General features: G+C 38.3%; 1 protein-coding gene and 1 pseudogene across 1 annotated transcript in view; both read right to left on the reverse strand.

Moving 5' to 3' along the window:
- sorcs1 (sortilin-related VPS10 domain containing receptor 1) overlaps nt 1–25,068 on the reverse strand; it is a 192,621-nt gene that overhangs the window by 69,163 nt on the left and 98,390 nt on the right. The window contains exon 3 of the mRNA XM_071505419.1: nt 10,174–10,273. Coding sequence (XP_071361520.1) covers nt 10,174–10,273 — 100 coding nt within the window. The remainder of the gene's footprint in view (nt 1–10,173; nt 10,274–25,068) is intronic.
- LOC139635959 (piggyBac transposable element-derived protein 4-like) lies at nt 11,547–14,939 on the reverse strand (annotated as a pseudogene).

The following is a 25,068-nucleotide window of genomic DNA, read 5'->3' on the forward strand; positions in this document are numbered from 1 at the left end:
GAAGACACTTTTAAATAATATTAGCCATGCCACTGTCATTCACTGTCAGTTGCCGCTAAATAAAATGGTTAACAATTACAAAGCTAATACTAACAGACATAAAGAGAGACTGGCAGGATTACTAATGAGTTAACTGTACCCATCAAGTACAAGATGGGCCTCTGTGTATTCATGTGGAACCGTTTTAAGCCAAGTGTCTGCATTGACAGCACATAGAAAATTAAATCACTCCTGTTTCTTCTTCCCATGAATATTCATGACAAACACTAGCTCTCAAACTCCATTGAGGTATGTGGCACTAAGTGCAGGACTTGAAAGCAAAACGAGTTGGTACACATTCAGAAATATTACTTCTCTTCTCACCGCAGTCTCGTCCTCTGCATCAACCAGGTGCTTTCAACTGTTTGATCCGTCTTATTAAACAAAAGTCCTAACTCTTGATCTGAGGTATTTAAGCTTGGACTAATTGAATGCTGCCTGACATTTTAGCTCACCCAGGCCCCTGCCAGACCTGACAAACAGTAACATGTCAGTTTCTGCCTTTCACTATAATTGGGTCTCTCCATCTCAACTAGCAAGTTAGCTGCCCCTTATGGCAGCAGGCTACATAAGTTGGAAGACATACAAGCTTTGTGTGAAAACACGGTGCAACCGATTCATTACATATGAATGAACAGAGAGAAGACAAACAAGATAAGTTTAGATAATTAACCAGCAGCATTCCCAGTTCAGACATCTTGTTCTGTCTTCAGCTACTGAAATACTGAATTCTTCATAGAGATTATTAATAAATAACATAACAACATATGCCATTTTGTGGATGCTTTTATTTAGAAGACTTTACGTTAGCATGAGCTGATGCTTTTGGAGGGGAATTCATGTCCTGGTAGTGTTAGGCATATTGAATTGTATAGCTTTAAATCCCATGCTGAGAAAGTGGGCAATGTCTCGTAAAGGCACGTAAAAGAATATTGATGGAATCCCACAGTTCACCTAGATTTACCCATCCATTCTTCTTTACAACTCCCTCTTCTCTCTCTGTGTCTCACACTCTGTCATTTCCCTCCATCTCTCTGTCCGTCTGTATTTGTGTCTCTTAGTCTATCTCTCCTCCTCTGTCGTTGTGTCTTCTCACGGGCTCCAGGGCACTTGCCTCTTCGCTCATTGCAGCCATTTGGAGATTGTGCCTTAGGGCTGACAGATGTTGCGTTCCCTCGCAGCACCACCACCAACCCCCCACCACCACCACCACCCTACCACCACGAAACCATCATCTGTTAGAATGTAACTACCAGTGTGTGCACAGCGTTCCAGCCAGCAAAGCATGGCTGATTCACTGAGATTCATTTGGCTTGCACTGTGTCCTTCAAAAGCCAGTGGTCAAAGACAAACTTCACCTCCCTTTTCCCTGCTTTTTCTCTATGTAATGTGCACTTAAAAGATGTGTTGATATCAATATTCTATTTGTCCACCAGGTTTGTCCATAATTTTGCTGAAGCACTAAGAGCTGACAATGAATATAAAGGTAAAAAAAATGGTTGCTTTTGCATTCTATCTTTTTTAATATTTATTTTTCATTAATACTATTGTGATGCCTTGTGTCTCAGTAGGACTGTCCCCAAATAAAAAAATTATAACTAATATAATATAATATATGATGGAAAAATTTGTGTAGTTCTTTCTCTGATGAGTGCAGTCATGCAGAGGTATATCTTAAAACATAGTGCCTATTAAAGACTAATGCAGGTTTGGAAATGTTATTGTGAAGCCTGAGATAAGTGAATAATTTCCTACTTATTACGATATAACTGCTTGTCAGAAAACAGATCCTGGGCTTAATAAATTGATCATGAACTGTACATCATTTTAAAATTCTCCTTCTCAGCAAAGCAGCAAAGGAGACATGTAGTGCTGTATTATAAAACTTTAGGATCTTTGAATCCTCTTTCATAACCCTTTGAAACTTACTACTTTACACTTTTTTATGCGGTGGCCCTGTAACCCTCTGTATAGTAGATTTCAGTGTTAGTGGCAAAGTGTGCCATTCATGTGTTGGATTCAAATTGCCTGCACAAATTATAAACTATATAAGAGCTCTATTAAGTTACTGCTAATGGAAACCCACCATTTCCTACTGCCACTGCTTCACATTAAAACCCTCTGTTGTCCCCTGTCTGCTTGGACTAATGTGAAGCTGGCTAGCTCAGTTATGTTCCTTGTCAAACTGCACTCCCAATATTGAGTTCATCTATTGTCGCAACAGTCTCAGCCATTTTTATAATAAACAATCTTAACATATCTTAAAAATTCAGTTTCTCTCTTTCTTTCCCTCTTATATCCCACTTTTCCCACTTAATTATCCTGTCTCATTTCTCCTCTGTGTGTGTATCACCCTCACCGACTTGAGTCACAATGATTGGCTGTACACAGTAGCATCATGCAGCCAATGCCATAGAAGCTAGAAAAGCTGTGCTAGTTCAAACAGAAATGCTTTGTCAAAATTTTACAAATCTAAATAATTTACAGGTTGAAGATCCAAGGACCATGTCTGGGTCTGGACCCGTACCACGTTTTTGTTTTTTTTTTCACAGGTTTACAAAGGTTGAATTACAAAGTTTGAATTTATTTATTATAATCACTTTACAAGCTCAAAATCATTCTGACCCTAATTTGAGCCCATACAAATCAACCAGGACTGAAATCTAAGTAGAACAAAAACCTTGCATACCAGACCATCTTCCCTGCTTCGTGTGCACAACAATCATATCCATTCTGTAAACTTGTACTAACTTTGATTACTTCACACAATCAGAGAGTTGGAAATACCAGCCCTCTCTGCAACAGCACCCAACACCTTGAGACTCAGAAGCGACAGCTCTGTATTCATGGTTCACTGTATAGGGTTTGACAGTTATTCCCCGTTCCTTGTTTTTCTCATGTTTTCCCTCCGTCATGTGTTGTCCCTTGTTTGTCCCTCTGTGTTTGTGTGTATTGCTGGGTGTGGCAACCTGTTCCTGCGGATTGACCCGCACAACTGTTATCCATCCAGTAATCAACAACGCCAACTGGCTGCAGTATTTATCCTCCGGCACTGCACTCAACTCTTCGCCAGATCATTGTATTTACCACTCAGTATACTCACCTAGGCCAACTTCTAGTCCCGCGAATTACAGTTTAGTTCTTGTTGTAACCTCAAATTTGCTTGTGCTCCAGGTCCTCATTGAAGTCCACCGCAACCAGCCATCCCACATCTCTCAGTTGAGCTTACTCCCCTTTCCTCCCCACTATCAAGACCTTGGATTAAAGCCCAACTACAGTGACTTTTTGATATAATAAATTCTCACATCAATCCTACTGTTGTCTCATTTCTCTGTTCTGAAGTTTGGGGTCCAAAGAAAACCATTCAGTCTGTTCTAACATTCACAGAATGATCTGGGAAGTAGCTGTTTCTATTATTTCTATTTCTATAATCTGCTATTGTTGTTTAAAAAAAAAAAAAAATATATATATATATATACACACAGTGTCAGCTGTTCAAGAGGTTTTTACCAGGAGCTGAATTATCTACAGAGGTCTCCTCCTCCCCCTAAAAAAACAGACCTGGTGATTATAACTGTTCAAAGCACTGAAAACAGTTTCACGTTTACAGTCAGTGTTTCACAGGCACTGTACCACGGACAATGGACATCTGGGAAGGGTTGGGAGCTTAGACTCCCAATCTAAATAACTGCTAATTGCAGTATCACTTTAAAAAATTGTCATTCACCAGTGCTGTACCATGGATACAGGACATCAGAGAAAAGTTGGGAGCACAACTGCTAATCTAACCGCTAATTTGTGAACCAGACGTTAGGGGCTTTTGTTTATCCAGAAAGGTGTCCTCCCCTCCATAAGAAATGGACCAGTGAATTAAAACTAGTAGAAACACTGAATCAAGCAGTGTCACTCTAAAAATCAATGCTTCATTGATGCTTCTCGATGGACACGACATCTGGAAAATGAGAATGGCTGGAAAATTTGATTCCTTACTTTTGTTCCTTTGATAACTTATGAAACAGACATTCAGGATGTTTTGACAGGCACCACGTAGCCAATAATCAACCAAGCAGGCAAGTCCCAGCTGGGGCTCTTTACTGCTTGTCATTCACCCATTCTATGTCGCTCTTTGCTGGTTTTTACCAGCTGATCAGCAAAGGTGTCCTCTCCATAACAGGTGGACCAGGGGGTTAAAAGACACAACCAATAAAATAGTTTCACTTTAGAAATCAGTAAAAATGACCAAGGTGTAAAAGGAGTATCTTAAAATGTGGCTTAAAATGGGATAAAAGTCAATTTTGAGCTTCTGGCAACCAACCACAGCGCTTTTTAAAATTTTTATTTATTTTTATCTTTATTGGAAAACATATGTGCATAGGGGAAATGACATCACTGTCATGTGACCAAATGAAAAGAAGCATTACCATGATTAAAATCACTATTTTTCTGGTTTGGGAATTGCTAGAAACATTTAGGATAATGTAAGTACATAACTCAAAAAATATATAACGTAGAGCTAATCATTTGTAGACATTTGAACATGGAAAAGGTACATATTATAACTACATTAAGCCATAATTTGTTTATTCACTCCTTTATTTTCTTTCCTTTTTGATAATTACTCATGTCTAGATCCTGCATCTATTATCTCATTCCTCCATTCAAAACAACTAATCAACTAAACATTTCTACCTTGTACATGACCCTAGTGACCTTATAACAGGTGAAGTGATGCAAAATGGGCAGGGCTATGCAAATTTCAATTTAAAACATTTATTGAATAATTTGTATTTGGAGACTATAAATCATGTAATAAAGCCAAATTTCCAAACAAAGGTAAATATTTTAAACCAGTCAAAAAATGCAGTTAAAAAAAGCATGAAGTAAGAAGAACGATGTGTTGTTGACCCTATCAGTAGACTGCCCTCACTCTTCATGAATATATCTCAGTTCTTCCCATAAAGTGACACTCACTGCTGCTGCAGAGAAAGGCATCAATATTATAAAATGGTGAGTATTTATGTATGAAATATCAAAGTTCACTCTTAAATCTGAGCTTGTATCCAAAATGCAAGACAATGGACAAAGGTCTTTGAAACTCAACAATGGAAGAGGTCTCGTCTGAGGTGAATTCATATTCCACCCACCTGCCTGTTGATGCCATCTGAGCCACACAAGGCCATAATTGTTTTGAACGCTATGCATGCAAACGTGTGCAACAAGACGAGCAAACACAGACACACAAACACAATTGAGGCTGTGGGTCCTGTGATTGTTGTTTTAGTCATTACATGAATGAGAAAAAGCAGTTATGTATTCCTTAAAGAGAAGCCCAAGACTAAGAGTTAAGCAGCAGAGACTGAATCCGCCTGTCACTCATATGGGTCTTCTGTTTTGTTTTGTTTTGTTTTTTTGTTTTGTTTTGTTTTGTTTTGTTTTGTTTTGTTTTGTTTTGTTTTGTTTTGTTTTGTTTTGTTTTGTTTTGTTTTGTTTTGTTTTGTTTTGCACTCACCATCTGAAGCCATTTACAGTAATAATTTGCCCCTGCACAAAATCTCAGGCTAAAACCTAAAATCATTTCCCCTAATGTGTACTTGAGATGTGTTCTCTCATGTACAGGCTCAGTATGGAACCACAATATGAAAATTGATGTAATTGCTGTGTTGTCAGTCTGTTTTCTCCATGAGTGACCCCTTGGCCATTGCTCTATTTTCATTTTTTATTTTTTTCTCTGTCATTTTCCCCCCCTCTCCATTCTTCCATGCTCACTTGCTCTCTGTCAGTTTATTTGCTGTCTTTTTCCCCCTCTCGTATCTCCTGCTCACTTTCTCTTTTGCTCTCTGTGCTGTTTTCTTCCCCCTCCCTCTTCATCCTCCAGTACTTTTCCCCCCTCTATCCCCCACAGCCACAGAGGGCTGATTTATTTACACTACTGTGTGAAGAGAGGGGCTTTTGTCTGCCACCAGTGGCAGTCACATGGCACCATGCCGGGGGAGACAGCAAGAATGATGAGCCTGCAATCTCTGCCACCCTCCCTCACAAGAATGTGTGTATGTGCTTGGAATTAACTGCGTGTGGGAGGGAAGAACAGAGATTGTCTGTATGTTTGAATGTGAGAAAGTCCCTCCATATTTGCTTCCAAAATCTTTTTCTCTGGATACAGTTGTTTTGAATTTTAGCTACACTGGCCACAATGCCTTTCCATCCATCTGTCACTGTAGATAGTGGAGAATGGTATATTATTATTATATATGTTGTATGTGTGTTTATTTATATTTACCATATTTTGTTTAAATTGATGATGATGATGAAGAGGGGGACCGTGTAAATTGTATATATGAAGAAATCTAAATAAAATCTACCAAATGTCTTGCTAATACTAATGTCTTTGTTTTCCAGTGTTTTATTTGAAGTTTTGATATCCATAAGATATGTTTGTGTAGTTTTACAGCTCCTCTTTCGGGACTCTCTCTGGAGCTCCAGTAACAACAGGTTAGAAAACTAGGTCGGGGAAGGTTGGATGGAAGGTCCAGGTGGACTGTGCTGGGGGCATGGCTTAGGTCAATGGCAGTATAGTTGTGATATCATGGTTTCTGAATATGGGCTGTGTGCATTTCTCTCTTGACTGAGTGCTTAAATATTTTAACAGTATTAGCACCTACACATGCTTTATAATAAAGAAAGACATGGAAATCTCACTTTGTGCAATATGAGAAAGATGTTCTTGTCCAACATTTCAGTTGATGACTGGATAGCTCATGCTAAAATGCTAACATCATACTAATATATATTTAACATGTCACAGTAACTTTCATGATCCTGCTCTGGACCTCAGTCTGTTCCTAGTTTTTCCCTGTGTTTGTCTCCCCCCTCCTGTTTCTGTGTATCTGTGCTTTTTCCCAGCAGGGGCGTGGCCACAGCGATGGCAGAACATCACATCTGCAATCCATTACTTATCAAGCCTGCATAAAGCTCCGGTCATCCTGTGATCCTGTGTTCAGTGCTGCGCCTGCCCTGCTGGGAAAACCTGCGCAAACCTGCAACGCCACTCACCTGCTGTCTCCACCACACGCTACCACCATTACCACCACGCCATTCTCCACTTCCCCCTTACCAGCCCTACCACCATCTTCTCTGGACTCTTCCCCCAAAGAGACTCATATCACAAACAACTCATCTGGTTAATCAATAGACCCTATTATTCATCAACGCTTGTTGGTGTCTTTCATCCACTCTGGGGTCCTAATCTGAAAATTCTCACCAATCATAACAGTAACAAACACTTTTAACTACATATCTTATCTAACTAATGCGTTAACATTACCATGCTGACATAAACTGTGCAGATGTAAAATGCAAACTTCATAAATACTAAAATCAAAAGCTAAAAACAAGCATTATAACATGATAGTTGTAAATGCTGCATTCATGCCACATCATGAGTTGATAACAATACTACAATTTAGCCAATTTCCCACTAGATTTGATGACTTTTAAGCTGTTAGAGGTAGAATTAGATGCATACTGATTATATAATAGCAGCTTAACAATAATAATGGTTAGTCAGGCTTCATTTTTTAAATTATTATTATTTTTTATGATCTTGTATATATGTACATAAATAAGTTATGACATCACAAAAAATCTATAAAATAATAATGATAATAACTTTCTGAGCTTTCACTACTTTACTTTGAAAAGAAACGGCAACACTCATATAAGATTTCCATATATAAGATTTTGATAAATACAGAGCTGGTCATGTGACAATTTAAAATAATACTTTTCATTTACATTTAGGAAAAGTGACATAGACTGACAAATATACAGTTGCTTCAGAAAGTATTTCGACCTCTTCACTTTATGCACACTTAATTGTATTATTTCAATTTTAAATAGATAAAATTGACAAAAAAAAAACAGGATTTTTTTTTTTCCCACCAATCTACATTCAATAATCCATAATTACAGGGGAATTGTGTTTTTTCTTTGGCAAATTTATTAAAATTAAAGACTGAAATCCCCCATTTACTAAAGTATTCAGACCCTTAATTCAGTGCTTCATAGAGACCCCTGTTTGCCAGACATAGTGTTTGGAGTTTGGCTCAAAGGGTTAACTTCTTGTCTCACCAGACTAGAAAATCTTTTTCCTCTTCAAACTCCAAGTGGGCTTTATTCAAAGTGGCTTCCGCTTAAACTCTCTATCATAAAGACTGATGATTGATGGAGTGTTGCAAGTCAACCTTCTGGCAGTTTCTCCCATCTCTGCAAAGGACCTCTGCAGCTCTGTTAGAGTAACAGTTGGGTTCCTGGTAATTTCTCTGACCAAGGCCCTTTTTGCCTATTCCTAAGAGTCCTAGTGGTTCCAAACTTCTTCCGTTTCAAAATAATTGAGGTCACTGTATTGAGTGTTGATCAATGGGCAAAAATATCAATTTTATTCTTTTAAAATATAATCTACAATGCAATAAAATGTACACAATTCGAAGGGGTCTCAATACTTTCTGAAGTCAATGTATGTTAGGTTGGTTTTAAGGGACTTCTGCATTATTAGAGGCAGATTCAAATATGTGTTGGAGCTTTCAAAAAAAGAACACTGTATTTACAGGTCAGAAAGTGGTAATAACAACATCTCCCAACTTAGTCTCAGCTATATTTAGGCTCAACTCCTCAGGCTCCACATTGTCATACTCATCAGACAATGTGAAACCAAGCCTGATGAGATATGTCTGAGATGTCTTAAAATGGACACTGTTTTGTTCAGACAATAAACCCCTTTGATTTGGGTAACTACTTTTCCTCTTTTGCTACTATCATGCCTTTGTTGCTTTATTTTTTTATTACACTTTGGTAATGACCTGAAAATAGCAAAGTTGTCTCTCTATTCTATCCAATGGGACCTCTAGTACCTTGTCCTGTTTATATTTTCTAAATCATTATAAATGTCATAATGATTGGCGACAAGGGAACACCATGAGTCTGAGAGAGAAATAATACCCCAAGAGAGTGTGTGAACATGTGTGAGCCAAAGATAATTAACATGTGTATCTGTATGTGAATATATGTGAGAGTGATAGGATGGGCAAGAAGATAGTAGACAGACAAAGACACTATGTGAGCATGTGAGAGACTGATGGACTGCGTGTGTCTCTGTCATTTTTTTTTTGTATGTCTGTGTGTATGTGAGAATGTTTCCAAGTGTTTCTGTGTCCCTGCGTGTGTGGAAAGATATTAACAACCCATCAAGTTGTTTGCATGTGTTCATCTGTTCGCTGCTCTGTGGGTTTAAACTAAGGCCTGGTGTTGTTGAGCTACCTGGGTTCCTGGACTCAGAGGCTATTGTGCTGTCCTGTTGTCCCTTCTGCAGTGTGTGCTTCATCAGAAAAGCTTTAAAATCTCCTCATTGGCTCTCGGTCTCACTGAACATGCACTGTTAATCCAGTCTACAAGCAATGGCAAAGAAGTTTATTTCTACTCCAGTCTGCTCTCTCACTTTAATTCAGTTCATTGGGTGCTATCTTTGACAAGTCATAGAGGCTCCATACTTAGCCAACATAACAGCTCAAACAATGAACTCAAATGAAGCCATGGAAAAGCCACAGTGGAGTTAAGAAACCAGTTAAGTTTTGGTTTAATTCCTGAAAAAGAAGTAGCAATTATTTCTTATTACGTTTTTATGGACTGTTTTGCACTAATGTCTAAGAAGTGACAGTTGAAGGGACGGCTGTAGGAAGTGTCAAGATGGAATATGCGTCATACACGTCATGCCATAGCCGTACTTTCAATGATCGCAGCTTAAAGTGTGTATATATATATATGTATATATATATATATACATATATATATATACACAAGCTTTTATACACAAACTTTTCTGAGGCTATTCATTTTTGAAAGTGGAGAATATTTTTGTTGCGGCCAGGTAATCGTCCAGGTAATTGTTCACCTACTAGTGATATTGTAGAAAGTCACAGAGCAAGAGACAGAAATCAAACAGTGAATGATGAGTCAGAAAACATCAATATGTCTGCCTGTATTTGACTTGCACACTGTGTGCAGACCACCAATGAAGTGAAAAGCCACTCACACAATCAAGACAATTATCAAAATTCAAAGGAAATGAGAAAAGAACATTACCTTTCTCTTGTTGTTAGGGCTCACGTACAAATAACTGAGTATTGTCTTCATTCCAACTTTGTCATTCATCTTCTGGTACGTTGCTCCATAGTCAGTGGACCTGAAATTTAATCAGAAAGGTCTAATGAACACTTGATGAATTACAGAATTACTTGTTGCAATTAAAAGCCCCCTTCATGAATTCAGGATGAGAGGGGATATAGCACTGACATAATTATGTGCTCAATGCAGCAACAGGAACCCTAGTGGGAATACAGGGGCCACATCATCACTGTCACTTTGTGGTGACTTTAGCTGCTGCACACAAACAACACATCCGATATCACAGTGAACACTATCACAGTGAAGTTCATTTTCATGATCTAAAGAGATATGGCAAACCTGTTAGCAAACATCATTAAAATCTTCTTTAAGAGAGAATGAACAATATGATGAACAGTGATGAACAGTAAGTTTATAGACCAGGAAACTGAATAACAGGCTAAAACTCACCAAAAATCTCTATGAAGCTGATGGGAGCAGATTCAGGTGATAGTTCATCACTATGAATGACTTTAACATAGTAACATTGTTTTCACATATCTGACACATTTGATATATTTTAGTGTAAAACTTCAGGTATAGCTATTTTAAGGCATAAGAAGAGTTCACATATCTTCCAAAAGTGGATATGGCTGTGCACATCCCTTTTCACTGTGTACAGCCCCAGCCCTTACTTCCAGTTAATGCTGCTACAATATTTTAGACATTAAAGGTCCCATATTGTATAAAGTGAGAATTCAATGTCTTTTTTGATTTTAAAGCAGGTTTGGGTTCTATACTTATACTGTGAAAGTATCAAAGTGCTCAGTCCACAGAGAATTGCCTGTATTCAGAAACTGTGCCTAAAATGGCCCGTCAGAAATTCTGTAACTTTGTGATGTCTCAACAAAGCAGTCACCACTCTCAGTCATGCCCAAAGCTTGGCCAATGAGAATCTCTCCTTATTGGCTCACTGACTTGTTGTTACTAGAGTTCCAGAGAGAAGCCTGAGAGAGCATATGTAAAACTACATTGAGAGGGTTTTTGGTACTTAAAACCACAAACACATCTTCTAATGGATATCAACGCTTCAAATAAAAGACTGAAACTGTGTAAAATATGTGACCTTTAATGTGCTTGTATGGGTTGACCTTTCAAAGTTATCAACAAAAAGTGCCCCCATGAACAAAGTCAGGTTTATAAAGGATGTGTCAAATGATTTTGTCACACAATATGATTATAAAATTAGGATTTAAACAGTACAGAGCAGCACCTTGGAAATAGCTTGGATGTGACTGCTGATTAAAATGTAGTCTTAATGGGCCACATTTCAGTCACCATTTCAAACTTGTTCACTTGTCTGACAACAGAAACAGAAAAAAAACATGGAAATGAGAACAGCTTTATTGGGAATTCAGCTGTATTAAAATACTGTATATGTGAGCATACATTTTTGTGTATTTCATGTATCTGCCGAATCATATCATATTGCATGTAAAATATGGAATGTCTGTAGTAGCTGACATATTTTATGTACAATTATCTAAACATGTGCATGTAGCTTTGCCAAAGAGGTTGGAAAGGCTCCTGCACCTGCTACCCCCCATAACCTGGTGTTTTTCAGTGAGGACTAGTCAGTGATGTACTCTAAACTGCTATATTAAATTTTTCACTGGGAACTGTGTGTCCAGTGTATTCCTTGGATGTCACCATTTGTAAGACCTGACTTAATGCATTGTGTAACCTGACAGATCATAGTTAAAACTGACCAGTTTGATGCATACACAGATTTTTGTGGTTATTTTGCAGCAGCTTCATGCACATTGATTAATGATTTATTGATGATGAATCATTCTATGAAATACAAGTGAAAAACACAAGAAACTGAAAAATAATGTGGTCACATATATACAACTGAAAAGCTCATAAAAACTACTGAAATCACACATACTATAAATGTGCTAATATACACAGCTGAAACACTCACACACACAATTAAAAGCTCTCAAAAACTAGTGAAACTTTCTGTACACACTACTGAAAAATGTTGCACACATACTTGTAAAATGTTCTCATACACAGCTGAAATGCTACCTTATAATATTCATTGTCATCTGCTTCAATAAATATTTCAGTTAAAACCAAATGACAGTCCACCATGATGTCCCCCATTGGTTCGTGAACTGCCATTTTGAAGCCTCTAGTCTGGTAATTTGGCCATCACAAACTTGTTTATTTGAAACCAGAAAAAAACACGAGAGAGCAGAGTTGGGGAGGAGCAAGGGGTAAAACTGACCAAATACCCGAGGACAATATGCACAGCCACCTACATCGGCAACCTGACTGCACCAAGCTCTTGGCTCTGCCATGCTAAAACGCTGCTTACAAAGTAAGCTTCCGTAATTTGAGCTACAGTTTATAACCAAATGATCTTAGTAGCTATTTGCATATACTGTATGTCCACAATTGGCAAATATCACACACATGCAGAGGAACCTTGTAATGTTATTGTAGCTTAAACTACTAGTGCTAGTTTACACACATTTTAAGCATGTGTGTAAGCTGACTGTGTGTAGCCCCTTGTGGTGAAACCACACACCATATATAAAGGGTAAAACATATGGTAACATTGTGTCTCAAAATTGGTGCTGTAAATCTGAGGAGGTTATATTACTTAACTTAGTGAGTATGTAAAGTGACAGCAGGTTGTCCATGTCATTATGTTCTACCACAGGAGACTTATTCATGACAGTGTTGCTGTCTGGTCTTCTCCTGGTTGAATGAATGTACCTGATTAGGGACTAGCATTGTGTGCATTGTGTTTTGATGAAGAGGCAAAGACCAGGATCGTTGGAGGTGATCTATTCTCACAAAAGAGGTAGCAAAATCCTCCTATCAATTGCGTTCATGTAATTTTGCCCCTACACAAATTAAACAACACAGTATTTTAGTTTACTACATGATAAATTAAATAGCAATTGAATTCATTAATGTAATTTAACAGACAGGCTAAGACGTGGAAATTTCTGTGGTCACAATGTTGTCACTTTCCACTCAGATGGAGTACAACAGCAAAACGGGGAGAGGGAAAGGTGGGAGACCCCACTTTATAGCAGAGACCCCATGTTGTGAAGTGCTGTACCTAATACTGAACCTGACTCTTAAACATTCCACATATTGACTCGGGAGGACTAATAGGTCAGGCTATAACTATTAACATAGATTTTTTGTAATTATAATACAACTACACATTACTGCTGTATAGTTGACCCTTTTACATGAAGTGCAGTTCAACTTCATGTGAGTGTGCGTTAATATTAATGTTCTTTGATTAAGTGTTTTTGCAGGTCCTGTTCATTTTATTGGCATCAAAACATGTATTGGAATGATTCTTTCTCTCTCTTTCACACAATGCCACCAAAGTGAGAGTATTAGTTAGTAGATTAACCCTCCTGTTATGTTCATTTGTCAGGAACAGCAATGGTGTTCCCGGATCAATTTGACCCAGTGCATGTTTAATTAACCAAAAGATGTCCGAAACCAAAAAAATCCTAACAAGCACTGTGAATATTTCATTACTAACTCCATTCTATCAATATTTAGTGCAATGGTGTTCCTTACCTCTAACAGGTAATGGTTCACTCGTTTTTCATTTAAAAAAATGCATGTTTAAACTTTTTTTTAAATGTTTCACCACTTTATTGCTTTTGAAAGACCAACATATGAAACACGATAGTTTTACATAACATTGAAACATAACACTTACATTGTGAGCTTTCTCTTTGAAGCTCCTGATCCAAATTGTAGTTTGTGAAAAAATTGTCACAGGTTATGTTGTGCCCCCTGAGACCCTGTGCCATGTCGAGCACGACCCTTGTGCTCTGATTCTTCTCTGGGGCTCCTCCAACCGGCTTTCCAGTGTAAACCTGTATGTTCAATGCATAGCTGGTGTTAGCATCACATGCTGCCCAGATTTTTATTCCATATTTAGCTGGTGTGGAAGGCATGTATTGCCTAAATGGGCAGCGACCTCTGAATGCCACCAGCCTTTCATCCACTGTGATATTAGGGCCTGGGTTATAGAGTAGTGGAAGTTGCTCTACCCACTTGTCCCACACAGTCCTAATAGCTGCCAGCTTGTCTCTCTCCCGTCTACCTTCCCTTGTCTCTCGATCATCAAATCGGATTACTCTGGAGAAAATGTGAAAAGTCTCCAGAGACATTGTGGCTCGAAATATAGCCCTGCCTGTCTCTGCATCCTACAGACTGGCTGTCGATTCATCCTTCGACTTATAGACCCCAGCAAGGATGAGGATCCCCAAATATGCATCTAAATGTGTTTTGTCTAGCTCCTTCCAATTCTCCCCAAAAACACGCCTCCCTTCCAGATTAGTCATTTCCAGAATGATTTTCTGTATTGAATCTGGCACGACCAGCTCAAAAGTTGACTTGATGTCAGTCACACGAGTCACTGCCATCCTAGTGGGCCCTGGCACTGTCTTGATTATGTTTTCTGCACACAGTTTTGCCTGACGCATATTTGGGGATGAAGACCACTGTATTTCACCATTTTTTGACATGAATGTCTTGCTTGGAGGAATAGGAATAGCAATTCCCTCATCTGGTTCAAAATCAGAATCATTAGAATCAGAATTTAGCTCAAGATGGTCTTCATCTTCAGACACATCCTCCTCCATTTCACTGTCATGATCAATGATGACTTCCAGAGCCTTCTGGACTGTCATCCTTTTGCTTCTGCTGCTCAATTTGTAAAGGTTTGCCTGACAGAGTGTAATGTTGGTAGGACTCCCATGCAGAGAATCTTTTATATATTTTGCCCCTCCCCTGTTGAGTGTCCACTGAATGTGGGTGGAGTTTTCCCGCGAGAACATAAATGGTTCTCGTCAAATATCATAACACCTGCACGTGTGTGTGTGTGTGTGTGTGTGTGTGTGTGTGTGTGTGAGTGATTGGGATGAAATATGTCTCACAGTTGTGACATTTCTGACACCCTTTTACCTCCAGTTTGACTGCTGGGTCAAATTGACCCGAACAGTATCTATGTGATATAAACATGCAGGGGGTGGTTGCAAATATGTGAGATCAACCATTTTCATATTATATGTTGATTACACTAATTAAGGCAAGCAGAAGAAGATTCATACTGAAAAAATACTTTTAACTATTTTTCCTAGCTCTTCAAACTTTAAAACGGGTCAATTTGACCCGGAACATAACAGGAGGGTTAAAACTAACAGCAAAGCTGTCAGTGGCAAACTCCAACTCCACCAACAAATAACAAGAAAAAAACAAACCAGGGACTCTATATCCATTTTTACATACAATCTATGGTATTATGAGATACACACTTTCTTTCCTCAACCACCATCTGGTTTAACTGAAATCCTCTTCCCTTATCACAATAATATAAGGAAGCATTTCAGCTATGTATATGAGAACAATTTGCTGAAAAGCTCTTCTATGTGAAAAGCTCTTCAGTTGTGTGTAACAGTTGTGTATATGTAAAAGCTTTTCACTTGTATGTGTGTGAGGTTTTCAGCTGTTTATATGAATGAGTTTGGTTTGTGTTTATGCATGGTATTTCTAGATAATGTCCCTGATGTCTCCTCATATATCCCAAAGCATGCAAATCCTAAAAATGCAGCAAAGACACAAAGGAATGCTTTATGTAACTTCAAATGAAGCAATCATTCATCGACTGATGTTTTTTTGTTTTTTTTTTCTCTCTAACTTCCTAGCATGTAGCTGTTAAATCCAATCTAACATACTTGTTTGAAGGGTTGTGAATTTTCTCAGAACTTCACAATTGAAGTTTACAAACAGCCATGACAATACAGAACTATTCACGGCACACTGGAAATTTTGACTCATGTATATGCCCTTTGAGATTTATTACAGGGTGGTTTCAATGTTGAACAAAAACATTGCCACCAGACAAACCTTTCCAGGATGAGTCCAGTATAATTTATCAGAAAACATCAACACCCAGGACCATGGAACAATGACATAAGGCCATTGATTGGCTCATCAGAGACCCCTCTCACAGAATCCCTTGATTTAGGGGCCAATGACTTATTTTTTAGTGTCGTAGCAATCTTCAACATCAACCAATAAACTGGCGTGACCCCAGGAGATCCAGGGAAGATGAAAGTTACATTAAATGGTTTGAATTCTCAAGTTCGATGATTCTAAATTCAACTTTTCCACCTTGCTTGTTTCTTTTGAAGGTTTGACTGCACTGCTGTGCAGATGTTGGACAGGAAAGACATGAGTGCCAAAAACAGCACTTCTTTGAATGGCCACTTGAGGCTGGCTCCAAAAGTGAGTCAATCCTCAGACTCCCATGTTAAAATGTCCAACTTTACAGCAGAAATAAACATGTTTACAGCCTGGTACAAAAGAATGGATTTGGAACCAATAGCTAATTTCCTCCTTCATGACAACTGTAACTCATCTGTTTAAATTTTATTAAGGCTTAAGGTTATGCATAATTTAGGGTGTACTGATTTGAGTGACAGGTGAGTGAGCATTTGCTTGCCATAAAGCGATATGCACCAAGTCTTGGCCTCTTTGCCCATTTTTTGGATTAGCTGGGAGTTAGGCAGAGTCAGGCCATAGCAAGATGGAGTGGCCCACTCTAAGCTTCAAAATAACTGTTCAGAAACCTATGGGTGACATCACGGAGGTTACGTTCATCTTTATTTACAGCCAATGATGTTGTCACCACAGGGGATGCAGGTAAGCCAAAACTTTGCTGTTAATATGTTACATTAAACAAGGGGGGAGTTAATGAGACATTGTATTAGCACACAAGAATGATATCATTCACATTATGGCTCACTAAGGAAAATGAATTCTGGTTATGCTATTAGGAAAAGCTATTATTATTATTAGGTCTTAAAAACTCATTCACTCACACACACACACACACACACACACTCAACCGAAAGCCTAAGTCTTTCTTAAGATAAGATAAGATAAGATAAGAAGTACTTTATTTATCCCTTTAGGGAAATTCAAAGTTATCCAGTAGCTTATTCATGTACTGTATTTTCCGGACTATAAGCCTTTAATTTTCTCAAAAAACGACAGTGCGCCTTATAATCCGGAGCACCTTATATATGGATAATTCTGGTTGTGCTTACTGACCTCAAAGCGATTTTGTGTGGTACACGGTGCTCAGTCAAAATGTTTTAGTACGACTACAAACGTCAACTACAAAGCCGCACCGCTTGCAGCATTATGGCTATCGTAGTCAGGAGCGTCGCGGAGTAATACATACTGTGCTTCACTATAATATTACAGTGTGTGTGTATAAGGACCCCAAAATGGCACCTGTCAAGAGACACGCTTACGACGCAGACTTCAAACTCAAGGTCACGCAGTAGAACATGGGAATAGAGCAGCTGCGAGAGAATTCAACATTAATGAATCAATGGTACGGAAGTGGAGGAATGAGCTGAAAAAGTGAGTGTATTGTGTTGTATTTTACGTGTTATAATTGAACAATTTTGAGAATTATTGTGAATACGCTAACATTTGATTTAGCGGTATCAGACTGTGTTTTTTTTACGTGTTACAACTGAACAAGGTTGGGCGTTATTGTGAATACGCTCATTAACATTTGAACAATGTTGAGAGTTATTGTGAATGCGTTTAATAAAGTCTGACTGACTTATCTGACTGTTTTGTTTCGCTTAATACGCCTTATAGTCCGGTGCGCTTTATATATGAAAAAAGTTAGAAAATAGACCATTCATTGACAGTGCGCCTTATAATCCAGTGCGCCCTATAGTGCAGAAAATACGGTATTTAGTAAAATTAAGATTTGAGTCTGTGTCATTATCCACTGCCTTTGTCTGAGTTATTAGTCTAATGGCAGTGGGAACAAAGGATTTCCTTAACTGCTCAGTCCTGCGGCGCAGAGAGATAAGACGCTGTCTGCTGGTATAGCTGCTTCTCTGGACTACAAGGATGTTGTGGAGAGGTTGGTTGGTATTGTCCAAGTTGGCCTGCATCTCACAGTGCATGAGTCCACAACAGTCTTCAATTACCCCTTTTCCACCAAACTGGTTCCAGGGCTGGTGCTAGTGCTGGTGCTAGAGCTGGTTCGTGGTTGGTTCAACTGCGAACCGGTTTGCTTTTCCACAGGCGGTGCCAGCCAGAGAGCCACGTCACCACGTCAATGTATACGTATATGTCACGTCATTTCCTCAATAGAACAAGCGCCAAATTCAATCACCACAACAAAGATGGAGGACTACGTTGCGGTCATACCTGTCAAGTATCCCGTTTTGGCCGGGAAAGTCCCGTATTTTACCCTTCTTTCCCGCCGTCCTCCCGTATTAGTATTTTCCCGTAAATATCCCGTATTTTAACCTGCGTTATTAAAAAATAATAATACCGGGCCCGGGCGGAGTAAAAAAAAAAAAAAAAAACATCCCCTGACCTCTGCCCTGAGCTCTGTCACTAGCCTCGTGATAATAAAAGATGGATGGACGCGATAGAGAGAAAACTGTGAAAGAAAAGCAATATGAAATGAAAAGAATATGTGGAATGAAAATAAAATGTAACAAGCAATGTTGAACAGATAATATGCAAATAAGACATTAAATAAATACTTTTCATATATACCCTTTTGTGTTTTCATTCAGGCTATAATGAATGTTCACAGCATGTCAATGTCAACAAAGGTAGGCTTAAGTGGTTGACAGGTGGTGATTTTAGCTTTCTTGTACACCTGTCTTAAAATGTAAGGGATACTGGAGCTTGGTTGGGGTGGTTAGACTGCTTGCGGCGGGCGCCGGAAAATTTCCCTTATTTTCAAATCCGAAACTTGACAGGTATGGTTGCAGTTCAAGTGTTGCTGTTGGCTTTTCGAGCCTTTCTTGGGGAGCTAAATTTGGCAATCCAGCAAGTAAATACTGCTCGACGATTATGCAGCGAACAGCGATCACGCTCGAGAAGACGATCAATAATCCCGCCCCCGCTCGCTGACGTAAGCCCGAAGCCCCCAACGTAACGTGGTTCTTTCTACTGGCCCAGCAAGGAGTTGGTGCTTGCCTAGCACCGGTTTTGAGAGCCAGGAACCGGTGCTTTGTCTGTGGAAAACCAAAGAACTGGTGCTAAGTCTGGTTCTAGCTCTGAACCAGCCCTGGAACCAGTTTGGTGGAAAAGGGGTAAATGAGTCCAGGCTCCTTCCAAGCAAAGACCCAGCCTTTTTATTAGCTTGTCAATTCTCTTTGTGTTTTTATGTGATATGCCACCACTGACTGATAAAACATATGCAGCATTTCACTGCAAAAGTCAAAGGACATTACTTACTTACTTACTTAATTCAACCCCTCTTTTCAATCTCTGAAATGGATTAGGATTATGTCTATCAAATTTCCAGAGTCTACTATATATTGATAGGCAGCTACTTCACAGCATTTACATGAGAGCTACATGCATCTTGGATGGGTAACATGAGGACATTCACTGAATTAACAAAGAGGAAGCACCAGCAACACTGTTTGAGACACAAAACAAATGGCAGCTAAGATGAGTGGTCCACGATGAATTTATGTAACCCTCAGCGTGCTCTGACAGCATATTTTACAGTATATAGCAACAGGCTAAATCATACCCTTCCCTCCCACATCCACTAACCCTTTTCATCATACTCCAGTCCATCAGGTTGGGTGGAAAACTTCCATTCTGAAAGCATCACCACACAAGACTATGTTTCAAAAAAATCTAAGTTTAAAGATTATAAGACAAAAGCATCCCAAGACCCCTCATATTCAGGTTACAAGTTGGACAAAAGCTGTTATATGTATGTATGTATGTATGTATGCCAATATGCACAATTTTTGCCAGAGAGACAAATAAAACCTTTAATACTTTGTGCCTTATTGATGCATTTTGCACCAGTAAGGGAACCCCTGCTTATCAGATTCATAACTCAAATAAAAACACACAGATGTCATACATATGCTCCTAGAATCATATCCATGGTTCCAGTGTACTTTCCATGATGCAGATTTGCCCCCCCAAAAAAGTTATAGGAATCTGAAGCAATTTACATTTATTAATTTGTTTTTTTGTTGCCAAGGTTCTAACGTTTTTAATTTTAGTTTGCAGTAAAACATGTGAGAAACATCTCTTGATAATATATTTAGAGCTTCAAAGAACTTTTAATTATTTAAATAATTTTTTATTGATTGTTTTAATGTATCTCACTTCATTAAACAAATCAGTTACAAAAGCAGTGGGTCAGTTCACTCAAAAGACAGTCTCATTACGCCATGCTTGCCAGCCTTATCAGCTTTTTACTCAATGAAGTTAAAGGTGCCCCGATTATGTCATGTAATCAAATTATGTTATGTTGTCATGTTATGTTATCATGTCTGTCTTCATTTTAGATTCCATTCAAGGGCCAAAAACTTTGTAGGTTCACGGTTAGAATTAGGAAAAAAGGAGCAGAGCTCTTTACCTAACCAGAATGCCCATACCATACCCATATACTGTGGTTATGGAGCTACATTTCTCATTATTTCCTCCCTAAAAGGGCATGGGGAATTTATTTTCTATATCTAATTTGTATTTGACTTTATTAGCTGATTAAGTGCTGATTTCTTTTTAACATGTGATCACAGGAACCTATATTTCCCACCTGTGTTTTTGTGAAAAATGGTAAAAATTACGACTAAATATAGTATGATACAGGAATGGCTCTATCTGGAAAAAGTACAAGGAGTTATATATTTCATAAAACTTGATAATAAAATATAAAGCTTGCAAATGCAAAACAACTTCAATTTCAAAAATATGTGCTTTGATCCAGTCTCAATGCGATACTTAGCATGCAATAAAAATAAAAATAAGTCTACTTTATCTACAAATTAAGAGATGATACAGTATATACACTGTAATGTCAATGCAAATGTGCCTGCATATATGCCTGGTAGCCTAGAGATTAATGAAATAATTTAATACATTTATTTTTTAAACTCTTCCCTACCCCCTTTTAAAATGTAATGCAGTAATGATTACTCAGAGTACATTTTAACTGATTTACTTTGTACTTTTGTCTGAGTACATTTTTACACAAGTATTTTAACTTCTCCTTAAGTATAATCTATTTTAAGTGGCAGTGCTTTTACTTCAGTACAATCAGAAATTTCTGCTGAATAATGTCAGTAGCATGACTGATTAGAGCAAGCCTTTAAATTTTTTAAATTATGACATTTGCAAGCAAGTCTATACTTCCAGAGTGTGGTTTTATTCTAAATTGTTCATTTGTACTAAATAGCACTTGATGTGGGTGGATTCAATTAAAAAGAGTAATGTAATTTATCCGTCACTCATGAAATCTAATTCATATTTTAATGGACTACACAAGTGCTGATACTTCACAAAGTCAGTGCCCTATGCATTGTCTATGGCGTAACTTGATTTGAGGATTCTTTCTCATTTCTAGCTTTAAGAGAGAATGATGCATGTTTACAAATACACACTTAATTGTCCTTGGGCACAGGAATAACTGTATTTAATCAAAATTGCTCATTCAATTGAATGCACTGTATATTTATGAATGTTAAGTTATTTGAATTTATCTGTGACTTGTTGGAGTTTTACTTGCCGTTCTTGACTTCACTTATTGCTGCAATTCATGAATTTTTAACATTACTTCACTCACAGCTGAAGTTTATGGATTTTGTTTCACTTGCACCTGATGATTTTCTGGACTCTTGCTTCCTGTTTGCTGGTTCTCCTTCCTGTGTGTCTATAAGACGTGAGTACTTAAATTGTGTATATTATGTATTAGGCTATTTAATAAAAGAGCAGCCATATCTACATGTAACCTGCTTCTATCTTGTATCAGGGCTAAGTGCTGGCATGGGGGAAGTTACAGGAAATTAACAACATAACAATAATTAACATTACCTTTAACATTCGACTTTGGACGATCACCAGAACTGGTATTGGGCTGAGTTTGGCACTTGTGGTGTATGTCTGGCTTAGTTGTGGGTTGTTTTACTTGGGCCACTAGTTGGAGCGCTCTTTAGTTGTATTGCTCAGCTCAGACTTGGTGGAGTATTTGCTAGACTCCATCTAGAGCTATTGGTCTATGCTGCAGCCATACCTCGCAGCCAAGACTATGCCAACTTGATATTGGGTTGAATGTTTTTGTTCTGGCACGTGCAAACTGGGCTGTATGTGGACTGATAAAATTTTGCTGCTAACTGGGCCTCACATAGCTCACTGACCCCCATGACACAATTAAATTTCCTTCATGCATCACCCAAAGCATGATGGGAATGTAGTTCCAAAACTCAGTATATGCATTATATATGGACCACTGACCCTTTTCTGTATCCACTAATATGTTGAAATTTGGTGTGTAAAATCCTTTTTGTGAAAATATAGTATTATTGACAGGCCAAATGATGTCTAGCCAAGCATATAATGAAAATAAAAATACAAGTGCATGCCTTAGAATGAGCTGTCAGTGGTACGAATATATCTTCTTATGGAACTCAGATATATTACCACGTTACATTTTTTGGCTTATATGGGTTGTGAAAATTGAACCAGTTACTGTGTGTTCTATTTATTTGCCAAAAACAGCCAACTATACAGATGTTATCATTGTTGCCAATTTTGCAACTTTCTCACTAGATTTGGTGACTTTTAAGATGCCTTTAAAGGTCCCATATTTTAAACTTTGACAGTGTTTTATTTGAAGTTTAGATTTGAAGAAGATATATGTGTGGTTCTGTGTACCACTACTGTTATCTAAGTGATCAAATATAAATATAGAAGATTTTCAGGTACAACACTCAGAAAAACCATACCTTGCAAGATTGGCTGGTGGGTCCGGGTGGGCCGTGCTTGCAGAAATGGCTGAGGGTGGTTTCTTGTTGTGACATCACAAAGTTACAGAAGTCCTGATAGCTTATTTTAACGTAGTTTCTGAATATGGGCTGTGTACATTTCTTGCTAGACTGAGTGCTTTGATACTTTCACAGTCTTAATATAGTACCTAGACCTGCTTTGTAATCAAAAAAGAAATAAAATTGTTAATGGAATTGGAATTTTTTGTTCACGAGGAAACAGCCACAAATCTAGTACTTGTCGAGCAGACCATAACTCCTCTCCCTAGAGAAGGGTCGCCAATATTTTCAGTGAATGTGCTCCTTGTTTTGACTGTGTTAAGTGAATGGAAGAGAGCAGGAGCATGTTCAGTGCCAAACAGCAGCCACACAGAAACATGAGCTGTGAAGGTGCATACCTCATGACCAATCACTGATCAACATTGTCTGCAAATTAGCAAATGGTAATCTGTTGTAATATAGTAATTTTATAAGCACAAATGTAACACTGGATGTTACCTGAACAATAGGGAGAAACATACACAGATTTCAGGGAATTCCATTTATTTCTGTTATTTTCCTCCAGTCTTTCTCCTTTTTTCTCTTGGTAGATTTATCAAGTGGAATAAAAGTGTAATATCAGAGTTACGTTTTTAACCCATGTTGAAACATTTTCAATTCACAGGGATGTGTCAATACTCCAAGAAAGTCAATACATATCTGTTCGTGATTATTTGCATATTTGTGTGCCTAAGAATACAAAATTTGCTTCATTTTTAATCTGAGCTCACCTTTAGAATTTTGCCACTCAACCTCATACTTTTTGGGGCTTGTTAGGTCTGAGCCATTTTGATACCTAATCATACTCCACAAATTTGGGTCTGGTTATTTCAGAATCAGTTGTCCTGTCAAGCTAATGATCTGTAATGGCTGTAATGGTCTTGAGTTAGGTTTGGGTCTTAGATTTGTATCTGAGATATCAGAATATCAGGTGGTACAGCCAGGCTGATTAGTTCAGGCTCTGGTACAGGTGGGGCCAAGTCTTAATTCTAGGCCCCAGCAGAACACAAATGACTGACCCTGAGAATAAAAAATAAATAAATACAGCTTACCAGTGAGCTTCTTTGCATTCATATGTCATATGTGTATGTAGGTAGTTTCAAGCTGTTACCTCATGCTGCTATTTGGAGCTGCAACAGACAGAGACACCTGGTTTATCTTCAAACTCTCCCTGAGGAGTGCTGGATTTCTGACAGGCCATTTGGTTCTCTTCAGTGCAGTTATCTGTTGCTTTTAGGGATGTCACAATATCAGAAATTTTGTAGTTGGTACCAATACCAGTGGAATTCCACAATACCAAATTTGATTCCTTAAAAAAAAAACAAAAAAACAGAAAACAGAGGCTGCTAACACACCACACACACACACAGTCAGACTGACTGGTAATGACTGTGGCCTACTAACGTTTGGGACCCCCAGCTCACATTACACAGTTATTTGACCATTTTGTGTGTACCATCTAGGTACTTATAGTGTACTGTATGTTTCCATATTTGTCAATGTGAGCTTATTCTCAAAATTGTGAAAAAGTGTGAGTATGGAAGTACACAAATTGAGACACAGCAATTGTTTACTTGCTTGCCTGTCTTCTTCTTCACTTCGAGTTTGATGACTGGGAGACTTGCATGGTTATTATACTGCTGCTGTCAGTCCTGGAAGAAACACATTTCCAGTACCTACCACAAAAACAAGTACTATCACATTTTCATATTTTGGCATCAACTCGATACCCTGGTCTCAGTTCTTGTGCCATCTCTAGTTGCTTTGCTGCTCCCTCCATCTTCCTGGCTGTAAATTGCCCACAAATGTCCTGCACTACCACTGTCCCCTTCGCTCTCCCAAAATGCCTATTATCTGTTCACTCATCTGTCTTTTTGTCAATCTATCTGGTTATCCACATGCACCTTTAATTATCCATCCATTACTGGAAGCA

This window comes from Trachinotus anak, unplaced genomic scaffold (genome assembly GCF_046630095.1).
Source record: "Trachinotus anak isolate AG129_WGS33_773 ecotype Australia unplaced genomic scaffold, CSIRO_AGI_Tana_v1 ptg000019l, whole genome shotgun sequence".
NCBI lineage: Eukaryota > Metazoa > Chordata > Actinopteri > Carangiformes > Carangidae > Trachinotus > Trachinotus anak.